Source organism: Elephas maximus, chromosome 19, assembly GCF_024166365.1.
Source record: "Elephas maximus indicus isolate mEleMax1 chromosome 19, mEleMax1 primary haplotype, whole genome shotgun sequence".
NCBI lineage: Eukaryota > Metazoa > Chordata > Mammalia > Proboscidea > Elephantidae > Elephas > Elephas maximus.
This window is the reverse complement of record NC_064837.1, coordinates 4662756-4676684: the sequence shown is the minus strand read 5'-3', so window position 1 is coordinate 4676684 and position 13929 is coordinate 4662756. Positions and strand designations below refer to the sequence as shown.

At 41.3% G+C, this 13929-nt stretch overlaps 1 protein-coding gene and 1 non-coding gene across 2 annotated transcripts in view; one reads left to right on the top strand and one right to left on the bottom strand.

The window, feature by feature from the left end:
* The first annotated feature begins 1960 nt into the window (after window positions 1-1960).
* The window catches only part of LOC126063279 (protoheme IX farnesyltransferase, mitochondrial), a 205983-nt gene continuing 194014 nt past the window's right edge, over window positions 1961-13929 (top strand). The window contains exon 1 of the mRNA XM_049861554.1: window positions 1961-2057. Coding sequence (XP_049717511.1) covers window positions 1997-2057 — 61 coding nt within the window. The 5' untranslated portion in view covers window positions 1961-1996. The remainder of the gene's footprint in view (window positions 2058-13929) is intronic.
* Window positions 11043-11145, bottom strand: LOC126063434 (U6 spliceosomal RNA). The gene has a single exon (XR_007514374.1). It is a non-coding gene; the product is annotated as a U6 spliceosomal RNA (small nuclear RNA).

The window sequence follows — 13929 nt, the reverse complement described above, 5'->3', positions numbered from 1 at the left end:
TCAACTACACAGAAATGTTACCTAATCTGGGTTTCCGCAGCACTTTCTACATTACCCCTATCACATGCTTCAGATAATTGCTCATCCCCTCCCAAATACCAATCCTGTACACTCCTAAAGAAATCAGGAGTTCTCATTCTTCTCAGTATCCACTGTGCCTAGGAATGTTAACTGAGGTGAATAAAAATGGTTATTACCTCATCCTTGAAAACAGACAGAAATTAGTTTTACGGAACCCAGTTACCTTCTTTTCCTTTTTTTTTTTTAAGCTGAGTCTTCAGTGTACTTTTACTGTGGAACTCCAACGTGAAAAACAGATTGGGGAGGGCTGCTGAGATCACGTTACAAAAATAATAATTTATTGGTGCCTATTTTTTTTTTTTATGTTGTACGTGTGCCTATATGTTGTACGTGTGCTTGGGAAACCCTGGTGGAGTAGTGGTTAAGAGCTGCATCTGCTAACCAAAAGGTCAGCAGTTCAAATCTACCAGGCAGTTCTACTCTGTCCTATAGGGTCACTATGAGTCGGAATTGACGGCAACGGGGTTGGTTTTTTGGTTTTATATGTGCTTCTTAAGGTAGAGGACCAGTGAAAAAGAGGAAGACCCTCCATGAGATAGACTGACACAGTGGCTGCAACAACGGGCTCAAACACAGCCACCACTGAGGATGGTGCAGGACCAGGCAGTGTTTCTTCTGTTGTACACAGGGTTGCTGAGTTGGAACCGATTCAACCAGCACCTAACAACATAGGTGGTAGGCCCCTGACTACCCATTTTAGAGACATTATTTATCTCAAGCGTCTTATAAAATACACACTATTCTTATCCCCATTGTACAGCTAGAGGAGCTCTGGTAGTGCCTTCCACTGCTAACCAAAAGGCTGGCAGTTCAAGTCCACCAGCTGCTCCTCAGAAACCCTATGGGGTAGTTCTACTTTGTCCTACAGGTCCCTATGAGTTGGAATCCATACCACGGCCGCAGGGGGGGTGTTAACCGGTACAGCTAGAAAACTGCAGCTCAGAGAATTTATGTTCTTCACTCAGGCAAGATCAAACAGCCAGGAAGTGGAGCCAGGACCGGCATACAGATCTCACTTCCGAGACAGAAATCTTAACTCCTGCGCACGGTACCACCTTCTTCACAACGTATTCTGATGGTTCAGTCCCCCTGGTGCAGCTCAGGGACAAGTAGCCTCTGATTCACCGGCCCCCCCGTTCGACAGCAAATACGTGAAGTTAGAGCCGCACTGCTGATCAGGCCGGCCAGTGGAAGCATCGTCAGCACTCTGGTCGCCAGCAGTTGTTGGTATTTGGGAGCGGACCCCAGCTGATGGAGAACCCAAACATGTGGTGTTCCACTGGCTGGTTTTCCCAAGTAAATCGCCAGCCTTTCTCTTTAGTCGCTTTACGCGGGATGCTCCAGTGAAACCTGTTCGGCATCGCAGCAACAATCGAGCCTTCACTGACAGGCGGCTGGAGGGCTGCACATGACGTGCCGGCTGAGAACGGAGCCCGGCTCTCCCGCAAGGAAGGCGAGAATCCTCGCACTGAACACGCAACGCCCTCCCGGCCCCGGGAAGCTTTCAATCGCCCGCCGGTAAGCGCACAGCCAAGCCCCGCCCATCGCAGGCGCTCCCGGGAGGGCGACGTCGTCCGCAGACGCCCGCGGTCACCCCGAGCAGCTGCCAACCGCCACGACCCGGAGGCGCGGGGCTGCCGTTCGCATGCGATTTTCCTTCAGGAAGACACAGCCACACCTTGCCGCTCTCTTTTTCCCAAATTACCTCAGGTGACCAACCCGGACTCCAATACCCTCCACCGTTCCAGTCCCACTCACCTCCAGTCACAGCTTTCTTCCCCTGGTCCTGCCTGCCGGAAGTGACGAAACGGAAACGTCCCTCCTCCCCGTGGCGTGGGGAAGGAAGATGGCGGCGCCCAGTAGCCGGTGAGGAGAGAGGACACGGGGTTTCCGGGAGCGGTCAGATGTGTGCATTATGGCCACATCCTCGCACGCTCTTTCCTCACGCCTCCTGACAGGTATTGAAGCCGTCCCGGGTACGAACTTCGGCATAATTCTCTTCTTTTTGCCACGTTTGAGGCCGTGGTTCCGGCTAGCTGCAACCTTGGGAGCCCTTGGGGAGGTCGGCTGGGCACGGGCTGGAAGCAAGTACCCATTCGAGTAGCCTGGGGTGAAGAGACCACGGAGCCAGGGCAGCGTTTCGCACTGTGACCCCCACGGTCCACACCATCTGCTCCTCCTCCCAACCCTCGGGAAGCGGCCGTGCCTGGGCGTCTTCCGCTTTTCAGGTAGTGAAGGCGGAGAAGAGGGGACAGGAGTAAAACCTACGGCTTCGCGAACATCTTGGCTTGTCAGAGCCTCAGCTCCTAGCTCCTGACTCATAATGAAAAGGGAAGTGGTTTGTTGCCACTCAGAAGCCTTTTAAGCCTTGACAAAAAGGGTCATGGTGATAATAATGATGACTGCAGGTAGCGGGCCCTAGTGCCCCTCAGACTTTTGGGTGTGTGGTGTGGCCCCTGATAGAACCCTCCCACTTGAAGGGACCTGTGACAAATGTATATTGAAGCCGAAATGTTCTTTGACTCCTGGCTCTTTGCAAGGCTACCGTCTCATCTGTCAGATCTTAGCTCAGGTGTCACCTTTTCAGAGCCGCCTACCCTGACCACCCTGTCTAAGGTCCAGTGCGTCTCTTCCCATGTCACTCTATTTCTTTCATCAAGATTAAAACCCGTTGCCATGGAGTTGATTCCCACTCATAGAGACCCTATAGGACAGAATAGAACTGTTCCAAAGAGTTTCCAAGGAGTGCCTGGTGGATTTGAACTGCCGACCTCTTGGTTCGCTGTAGAGCTCTTAACCACTGTGCCACTAGAGCCCCGTATCATGATTAACATAGTGTAATGGTTTATTTACATACTTGTTTATTATCTGCACCCAACTGGAATATAAACTTTGTGAAGGCAGAACAGTGTTTCTCTTGTTCACCTCTGTATCCCCAGTGCCTGGAGCAGTACCTAGTACATTCTTGACTCTCAATAACTATTTGTTAATGATTCAAATTTGCCCTGATGAAATGGGAAGATATTAAAGAGGGAGTTGGGAATTGTTTGCTCCCGTGTTTTACAATGATAACTAATGGCAATGTGAGGAATGTGTTGCCAGTGGTCCAGATTGGAGAAGCCAGGGACTCTCTCGCTCAAATTCCAGGAACTTTTTCCGTGCCTCACCTATCAGAAGCTCTCAGCAACATCTGGCAGGGCTCATCACCATGATTCTGTGAAAGTCCTCCCTTCTTTCCCATAATATTGCTGTTGGGTCTTTTCTGCTTCTTGTGATCTCAGGGCAAATCTTTTGACTTTTCTGGAACTGAGTTTACCCATATAAAATAAGGCAGTTGAGCAAGATGATCTCAAAGGCCTCTTCTGGTTCAAAAAGTGTGGAGGAGGGTAAGGAGTGAGCAGGAGTTTAGTTGCAACAAGATTGGCCATGGATTGGTAATTGTTGAAACTAGGAGATAAATAATAGGGGTTCACTCTTTACTCTTCTACTTCTGTATATGTTTGAAATTTTCCATAGTGTAAAGCTTTTTTAAAAAGGTCTATGATTCTTTTTTTTTGGAGCCCAGGTGGCACAGTGGTTAAGAGATACAGCTGCTAACCAAACCATCGGCAGTTTGAATCCACCAGCTGCTCCTTGGAAGCCCTGGGGGACGGTTCTATACTGTCCTGTAGTGTCGCTGTGAGTGGGGATGGACTCAACGGCAGTGGGTTTGGTTTTTAGATGATTCTTTTTTGAATCACCTCTTTGTTACTTCTCCCATTCCTGACTGTGAGTGTTCTTTGATCCTGATCCTGGACACTCATTCTTGGAGAACTCATCCTCTCTTACTTCTTGTATTATCACTTCTGTGTGGAGGTCTCTCTAGTTTGCTCCTCTCAGAACAGCTCTACTGCCTTCCAGTTGCCTGTAGGATTGGTCAGCAGTTCAAATCTGCCAGCTGCTCCTTGGAAACCCTATCATGCAGTTCTGTTTTGTCCTGTAGGATTGCTATGAGTCAGAGTCAACTCGATAGCAGTGGGTTTGATTTTTGGATTTATAGGACTGCCCTAAATTTCCTAGTTCAAGTAGGTGGGCTGCAGATGGCCAAAATGATTAGTTGCTAGATCAAACTTTGTGATGGTGCTATAGAAGGAATTAATAGACACTCTTCTTCCTAAAACTGTGAACGTCATAATAGCAAAAAAAAAAAAAAAAATCTGATAGTAAATGGTCTGTTTGATTTACTGGGAAGATCCACTAAGGAGACTTGATGGGGAAACAACATGGTAGGAGGGAAGTAAACTGAGATTATATTGGGTATCTAATAGTCGTGTCTGATTTTGCTTCTAAAAGTTTAAAGTATTTAATAGGCATTAAACAAAAAATCAGAACCTTCAGCTCATGTAATTTTAAAAGTCTTGCAGTCATGACCCCTGATGGTGGATACGGTCATGTGTTACCAGAGTTATAGTCCCTGGTTGGTGCAAACACTTAACATGCTCGGTTGCTAAGCAAAAGGTTGGTGGTTTAAAAACACCCGGACAGAGAAAGGCCTGGCAATCTACTTCTGAAAAATCAGCTGTTGAGAACCCTATGGAGCACATATGATCCACATGGGGTCACCATGAATCAGAGTTGACACGGTGGCAACTTTTTTTAATTGTGCATTAAGTGAAAGTTTGCACTTCAAGTTAGTTTATCATACAAAATTTATACACACGTTGTCATGTGACCCTAGTTGCTCTCCCTGTGATGTGACAGCACATTCCCTCTTTCCACCTTGGATTTCCTGTGTCCGTTCAACCAGCTCCTGTCCTTTTCTGCCTTCTTATCTTGCCTCTAGACTGGAGCTGCCCATTTAGTCTTACATTATCTACTTGAGCTAAGATGCACACTCTTTGCAAGTATCGTTTTATGTCTTATATTTCAGTCTAATCTTTGTCTGAAGAGTTGGCTTCGGGAATGGTTTTAGTTTTGGGCTCACAGAGAGCCCGGGGTCCATGTCTTCTGGGGTCCCTCCAGTCTCAGTCAGACCATCAAGTCTGGTCTTTTTACTAGAATTTGAGTTCTGGGCCCAACTTTTCTCCTGCTCTGTCAGGGACTTTCTGTTGTGTTCCCTGTCAGGGCAGTCATTGGTAGTAGCCAGGTACCATCCAGCTCTTCTGGTCTTGGTCTGATGGAGTCTCTGGTTTATGTGGCCCTTTCTGTCTCTCGGTCTCATATTTTCCTTGTGTCTTTGATCTTCATTCTCCATTGCTCCAGGTGGGTTGGGACCAGTTGATGCAACTTAGATGGCCGCTTGCTAGCTTTTAAGACCAGATGCTGCTCATCAAAGTGGGATACAGAACATTTTCTTAATAAACTTTGTTATGCCAATTGACCTAGATGTGCCCTGAAACCATGGCCCCCAGACCCCTGCCCCTGCTACTCTGTCCCTGGAAGTGTTTGGTTGTATTCAGGAAACTTCTTAGCTTTTGGTTTAGTCCAGTTGTGCTGATTTCCCCCGTATTGTGTGTTGTTCTTCCCTTCACCTAAAATAATTCTTGTCTACTATCTAGTTTTTTATCTAGTTAGTGAATACCCCTCTCCCTCCCTACTCTCGTAACCATCAAAGAATGTTTTCTCATGTGTTTAAACCTTTTCTTGAGTTCTTATAATAGTGGTCTCATAGAATATTTGTCCTTTTGCGACTGACTGATTCACTCGGCATGATGCCTTCCAGATTCATCCATGTTATGAGATGTTTCGGAGATTCATCGATGTTCTTAATCACTGTGTAGTATTCCATTGTGTGAATTTACCGTAATTTGTTTATCCATTTGTCCGTTGATAGGCGTCTAGGTTGTTCCCATCTTTTTGCTGTTGTGAACAGTGCTGCAGTGAACATGGGTGTGCATATATGTGTTTGATTGATGGCTCTTATTTCTCTAGAATATATTTCAAGGAGTGGGATTGCTGGATCATATGGCACTTCAGGAAACCTTGGTGGTGTAGTGGTTGGTTAGAGCTACGGCTGCTAACCAGAAGGTCGGCAGTTCAAATCCCCCAGGTGCTCCTTGGAAACTCTACGGGGCAGTTCTCCTCTATCCTGTAGGGTCGCTATGAGTTGGAATTGACTCGACGGGAGTAGGTTCTGGTATGGTACTTCTAGCTTTTTAAGGAAGCGTCAACTCAATTTCCAAAGTGGTTATACCATTTTACATTCCCACCAGCAGTGTGTAAGTGTTCCAGTCTCTCCACAACCTCTCCAACATTTATTATTTTGTGTTTTTGGATTAATGCCAGCCTTGTTGGGGTGAGATGGTATCGCTTTGTTGTTTTGATCTGCATTCCTCTAATGGCTAATGATCCTCACGTATCTGTTAGCCACCTGAATGTCTTCTTTAGTGAAGTGCCTGTTCATATCCTTTGCACATTTTTTCATTAGGTTGTCTTTTTGTTGTTGAGGTTTTGCAGTATCTTGTAGATTTTAGAGATTAGACCCTGATAAGCTCTGTCATAGCCAAAAACCTTTTCGCAGTCTGTAGGTTGTCTTTTTACTCTTTTCATGAAGTCTTTTGGTGAGCATAAGTGTTTGGTTTTTAGGAGCTCCCAGCTATCTAGTTGTATTCTGGTGTTTGTGCATTGTTAGTAATATTTTTTCTTCTTTTTATGCCATGTATTAGGACTCCTAGAGTTGTCCCTATTTTTCTTCCATGATCTTTATCGTTTTAGATTTTCTATTTAGGTCTTTGATCCATGTTGAGTTCGTTTTTGTGCATGGTGTGAGGTATGGGTCTTGCTTCATCATTGTTTGTTTTTGAAGATAGATATCCAGCTATGCCAGCACCATTTGTTAAAGAGACAGTCTTTTCCCCAATTAGTGGACTTTGGGCCTTTGTCAAATATCAGCTCCTCATAGGCAGGTGAATTTACATCTGGATATTCAATTCTGTTCCCTTGTTCTGTGTATCTGTTGTATCAGTACCAGCCCGTTTTGACTACCATGGTAGTATAATAGGTTCTAAAATCAGGTAGTGTGAGGCCTCCCACTTTGCTTTTCTTCTTCAGTAATGCGTTACTTATTTGGGGCCTCTTCCCTTTCCATATGAAGTTGGTGATTTGTTTCTCCACCTCATTAAAAAATACCATTGGAATTTGGATTCAGATTGGGTAGAATGTAGATCGCTTTGGGTAGAATTGACGTTTTCAGTGTTGAGCCTTCCTACCCATAATCAAGGTATGTTTTTTCGCTTCGTAGGTCTTTTTTGGTTTCTTGCCGTAGTGTCTTGTAGTTTTCTTTGTATAGGTCTTTTACATCCCTGGTTAGATTTATTCCTAAGTATTTTATCATCATGGAGGCTATTGTAAATGGCGTTGATTTGGTAATTTCCTCTTTAAACTTTTCTTTGCTGGTGTCAAGGAATCCTACTGATTTTTTGTAAGTTTGTCTTGTATCCTGATACTCTGCTGAACTATTCTGTTAGTTCCAGTAGTTTTCTTGTGGGGATTTCTGTGTATAAGATCATATCATCTGCAAATAGGGATACTTTTTATTTCTTCCTTACCATGTTGGATGTCCATTATTTCTTTTCCTAGCCTAATTGCTCTGGCCAGGACCTTCAGCACAGTGTTGAATAAGAGTGGTGATAAAGGGCATACTTGTCTGGTTCCTGTTCTCAAGGGGAATGCTTTCAGACTCTCTCCATTTAGGATGATTTTGGCTGTTGGCTTTGTATAAATGCCCTTTATTATGTTGAGGAATTTCCTTTCTATTTCTGTTTTGTTGAGAGTTTTTTTCATGAATGGGTGTTGAGCTTTGTCAAATGCCCTTTCTGCATCAACTGATAAGGTCATGTGGTTCTTGTCTTTTGTTTTATTTATGTGATCAATTACATTGATTGTTTTTCTAATGTTGAACCATCCCTGCATACCTGGTATGAATGCCACTTGGTCATGGTGAATTATTTTTTTTGATATGTTGTTGAATTCTATTGGCTAGAATTTTGTTGAACATTTTCGTTTCTAAGCTTATGAGGGACATTGGTCTCTAATTTTCTTTTTTTGTGGCATGTTTACCTAGTTTTGGTATCAAGGTTATGCTGGCTTCATAGAATGGCTTTGGGTGTATTCCCTCCTTTTCTATGCTCTGAAATACCTTTAGTAGTAGTTGTGTTAACTCTTCTCTGAAAGTTTGGTAGAATTCTCCAGTGAAGCTGTCAGGGCCAGGGCTTTTTTTTTTCTTTTTCTTTTTTTTAAATAATTTTTATTGTGCTCTAAGTGAAAGTTTACAAATCAAGTTAGCCTCTCGCATAGAATCTTATGTATACCTTACTACATACTCCCATTTACTCTCCCCCTAATGAGTCAGCCTGCTCCCTCCTTCCAGTCTCTCCTTTTGTGACCATTTTGCCAGTTTCTAACCCCCTCTACACTCCCATCTCCCCTCCGCCAGGGCTTTTTTTGTTGGAAGTTTTTAAATTACCTTTTCAGTCTTGTCTTTTGTTATAGGTTTATTTAGTTGTTCTACTTCTGTTTGTGTTAGTTTAGGTAGGTAGTGTGTTTTAAGAAATTTGTTCGTTTCCACTAGGTTTTCCAATTTGGTAGAGTAAAATTTTTCATAGTATTTTGTTATGATCCTTTTAATTTCAGTTGGTTCTGTTGTAATAGTGCCCATCTCATTTCTTATTTGGGTTTTTTGCTTAGTCTCCTGTTTTTCTTTTGTCAGTTTTGCCAGTGGTTTATTGATTTTGTTGATCTTTTTAAAGAACCAGATTTTAGTCTTCTTAACTCTTTCAGTTGTTTTTCTATTCTCTGTTTCATTAAACTCTGCTCTAATTTTTATTATTTGCTTTCTTCTGGTGCCCGAGAGCTTCTTTTGCTGCTTTCTATTTGTTTGAGTTGTAGGGTTAATGTTTTGATTTTGGCCTTTTCTCTTTTTTGGATGTGTGCATTTATTGCTATAAATTGACCTCTGAGCACTGCTTTTGCTGTGTCCCAAAGGTTCTGGTAGGATGTGTTCTCATTCTCATTTGATTCTATGAATATCTTTATTCCGTCCTTAATTTCTTGTGTAACTCAATCATTTTTAGCACGATGTTGTTCAGATTCCATGTATTTGATTTTTTTCCCTTGATTTTTGTGTTATTGATTTCTACTTCTATGGCTTTATGGTCAGAAAATATTCTTTGTAATATTTCAATACTTTGGATTCTGTTAAGTCTTGCTTTATGGCCTAATATGTGTCTATTCTGGAGAATGTTCCATGTGCATTGGAAAAGAAAGTATACTTGGCAACTGTTGGGTGGAATGTTCTGTATATGTCTGTGAGGTCAAGTTGATTGATTGTGGCATTTAGATCTTCTGTGTCTTTATTGAGCTTCTTTCTGGATCTTCTGTCCTTCACTGAAAGTGGTGTGTTGAAGTCTCCTACTCTTATTGTGGAGCTGTTTTTCTTTTCAGTGCTGGTAGAGTTTGTTTTGTGTATTTTGGAACCATATTGTTGGGCGCATAAATATTTATTATGGTTATGTCCTTCTGGTGTAGTGACCCTTTAATTGTCATATAGTGTCCTTCCTTATTCTTTGAGGTGAATTTTACCTTAAAATCTATTTTGCCAGAGGTTAATATTGCCACTCCTGCTCTCTTTTGATAGTTTGCTTGATATATTTTTTTCCATCTTTGAGTTTTAATTTGTTTGTGTCTTTAAGTCTAAGGCATGTCTCTTGTAGGCAGCATATAGATGGATCGTGTTTTTTTAAAGCTATTATGCCACTCTCTATCTCTTTATTGGTGCATTTAATCCATTTACATTCAGCATAATTATGGATAGGTGTGAGATTACTGCTGTCGCTTTGTGTTTTTTTTTTTTTTTTTTGGTAGTGTTTAGTTTCTTTGTTCAACTGAATTTTCTGTGCTGAGTCATTTTTCTTTATGTATTTTCATCATTGATTTTGTATTCCTGAGTCTTTATGTTTTTCTTGTTTTTTATTTTGATATGTAGGTTGTTAATTTCCTTTGTGATTACCTTAATGTTTACCTCTATTTTTCTAAGTTTAAACTAATCTTTTATTTCTGTATATCACCTTGACTTCTTTTCCGTATGAAAGACGTACGAGTACGTTATTTAGTCCCTCTCTTTTGCTTTAGTATTGTTATCTTTTATATATTGATGTCTTTGCTTCCCAATTTTCAGGGTTGTGGCTTTGTTTTATTTGTGACTTCTCTATTTGGGTTGATATCTGGTTGTTCCGTATGTGTTCTAGTCTTGGGTATATGTCTGGTGTTACTAATTTTCTAACCTGAGGACTCCCTTTAATATTTCTTGTAATTTTGGTTTGGTTTTTACAAATTTCCTAACCTTCTGTTTATCTGGAAATGCCCTAATTTCGCCGTCATAGTTGAGAGAGAGTTACGCTGGATATATAATTCTTGGCTGGTGATTTTTTTTATTCAAGGCTCTGTATGTGTCATCCCATTGTCTTCTTGCCTGCGTGGTTTCTGCTGAGTAGTTTGAGCTTAGTCTTGTAGATGACTTTTTGTTTATCCCTAGCCGCTCTTAAAATTCTCTCTTTATCTTTGGTTTTAGCAAGTTTGAATATAATATGTCTTGGTGACTTTCTTTTGGAATGTACCTTGTGTGGGTTCAGTGAGCTCCTCGAATAGGTATCTTCTCATCTTTCATGATATCAGGGAAGTTTTCTGCCAACAAAGCTTCAACAATTCTCTCTGTATTTTCTGTTATTCTTCCCCCCTCCCCTCCCATTGTGGTACTCCAGTCACTCATAGGTTATTCCTCTTGATAGAGTCCCACATAATTCTTAGGGTTTCTTTTTTTTTTTTTTTTAATTCTTTTATCTGATTTTTCTTCACATTAATTGGTATCAAGTGCTATATCATCAGTGTCACTAATTCTGACTTCCATTGCTTCAGTCCTGCTCTTATGACTTTCTGTAGTTGTCTAATTCTGAAATTTTATTGTTAATGTTTTGGATTTCTGTTTAAAAAATATGGAATTCTTCACGAATTTGCATGTCGTCCTTGTGCAGGGGCCGTGCTAATCTTCTCTGTATCCTTCCGGTTGTAGTCTATCTGCTGCCAAAGCGAGCACGACAGCTGGTTTTTTATTGTAAGGCCTGAGTAGCTTCAAATCAACACTCCTTCACATGTGTTGAAATGTCTTTCAGTTCACAGACTCTTGATTCATAAAAATGTGACATGTTTTGACTAAACATAGTGTTTTTTAAATCATTTTTAAGTGATGTTTCCTAGTTGTGTTTTCTTCTCCCTGCCATTTTCTAAAATCTGTTTGACCCACATATCTTTCCCTCCCAGCCACATGCATTTCCCACTGGGACCAGATGAACTCAAAATTGTTTTTGATAGAAAGCCTCAGAACAATAAAACTTTGATAGTTTCTATATAATCTTTTAGTAATGAATTCCTGATATCTCAAAGAAAAATGTTAAGAAAGAAAATGTAAAGAAGAAAAAATACGGCCCTTTCTCTCTCTCTCCCTCTGCATCCATTTCTCTTTCCCTCCCTCCTTCCCTCCCTCTCTTGTTCTCTCTAGTGTACCTGCATGCGCACACAGACAACATTGTGTACCTGCACGCACGCGCACACACACATACAACATTGAATATCAGAGGACACTTGTGGCCGTATAGGATGATTTTCATTTCTAAAATTTCAAAGAGAATTTAAAAAGGAAAAAAAAAACATTCCTTTATATATACATATAAAGGAAAATATTCACATTTATGAAAACAAACCTTTCAGAATTAACTGAGATTTGAAGTAAAATTTTGATGACGAAATGTTTATCTCCAGTCTAAGATGATTGTCATGTATTTCAAGGGGTAGTGATCATTTTTCCCCCACAGTCCAGATAAGCTTTCCGCAGTCTGATATCAGTCAGGAAGCAGTTACTTCATTATATGAAAGGCATTCTGCTATCTCTTGTACCAAAGGTGAGTAGAAGAAGATTCCTGCTATCAAGGAACTAACAGATATGGCAGTGGAAGCAATTTGCCTTGAGAGGTGCCAGAAAAATGGCATGACATGGTACAGCATTTGAAAGAGCCTTTGGAAATCTGACAGGCGGAGAGTGGGGCCAGGGCATGACAGGCAAGGAGACAGCATGAGCACAAGTCAGCAAAAGGGTGGAACTGTGTGCTGTTCTTAGTGGGGCATGGCGAGGTGTTACTGTGCTGAGTTTTGTGTGTGATATACTCTTGTCTTTGGGAAGAAAAGGATTGGCTTCATGTAACTGGCTTTGGAGAGGAAAGGAAGTTACTGAAGACAATGACTGGCTTGATACTACTGATACCATAGTCCAACTGTAAGATGATAACGGTCTAGATCATTAGGAATGGAAAGAAGGAGACAGATTTGACCTAGATGTGAAAGCTGACAAGACCTGATAGTTGTTAGATGATGAGGAAGGAAGAGTTAAAGATGTTCCTAAGCTCTTCAAAAAAAAAAAAAAACCTGTTGCTGTCGAGTCAATTCCAACTCCTGGCGACCCTGTAGGAAAGAGTAGGACTGACCCATAGCGGGACTGGTGGATTTGAACTGCTAACCTTTTGGTTAGCAGCCTGAGCTCGTAGCCACTTCACCACCAGGGCTCCAAACTCTTAAATAGATAATAGTTTTATCTCTAGTAGGGAACTAAGATAAGGGTGAAAATAAAGTGTTCTTAAAGACATATTGCAGCAGTATTATTCACAGTGGCCAAAAGGTTGCAAACAACCCCAGCATCCATCAACAGAGGAATGAATGTGTGAAATGTGGCATGTCAATACAGTGGAGTATTACTCAGCCACAAAGAGAAATAAAAGTTCTTATATATGCTACGACATGGGTGGACCTTGAAAACATGCTGAGTGAAATAAGTCAGTCACAAAAGGACAAATATTGTATGATCCCACTTATATGACATATCTAGAATAGGCAAATGCATAGAGACCAGAGTTCATTAGTGGTAACCAGGGGCAGGACTGGGGGGAAAAGGAGAGTCATTGCTCAGGAGACACTGAGTTTCTGCTAAGGGTGATGGAAAAATTTGGAAATGGATAGTGATTATGGTTGCACCACGTGATGGATGTAATTAGCGTCACTAAATTGTGCAAATAAAAACTGTTGAAATGGGAAACATTCTGTCATGTATTTTACTGCAAATAAAAATTTTTAAAAAGGCATAACCCATCCATGTGATACCAAGAAATCAGTTGGAAATGGGCATATGGCACGCTAGAAATAGGTTGAAGATTAGAAATTACCCTATGATTGCATTTGCTCAGGGACAGTATGTAGTGTTCAGAGCAGTGAGGACGCACCACCTTAAAGTAGCAGAGATGCAGTAGGCAGCTGAGAGGTGATGGTACTGGAAGGAGGGAGCTAGGAGGCCTTAGTGTCACAGAAGCCGTGGGAGGAGAGGCTTTTAAAGGAAAGGGAATCTGTAGTATCTTACTGTTGAAGGGTTAAATTGGAACAAAGCTTGAGATGGAAGCATTGGATTTATTGATATTTGAGAGAAGGAATGAATAAAAACCAAATTTGGATATAATGAAACTAGCTTACTCCTAACTGGATTGATCAAGTCATACTTTATTGAGATTATTTCCTCTCTTTTAATTGCCTTTTCACTACATGGCTAAAACATTAAGTTGAAATTTATGTTTTAACTTACTATTTTTTATTAAGAAAAATTGTGGTTTTCTTTTTTAATTTTTTTGAGTGACTGAACTGATTTTACTTTTTCTTTTTAAAAAATCTCTATTACAGTGTGATCATTTTAGCATTTAATATAATAAAGGCATAATGATCCCCAAATGAAAATTTTCCCTATCCCTGCTGAAGAATTCAGTTGACTGACTTACAGAGTGT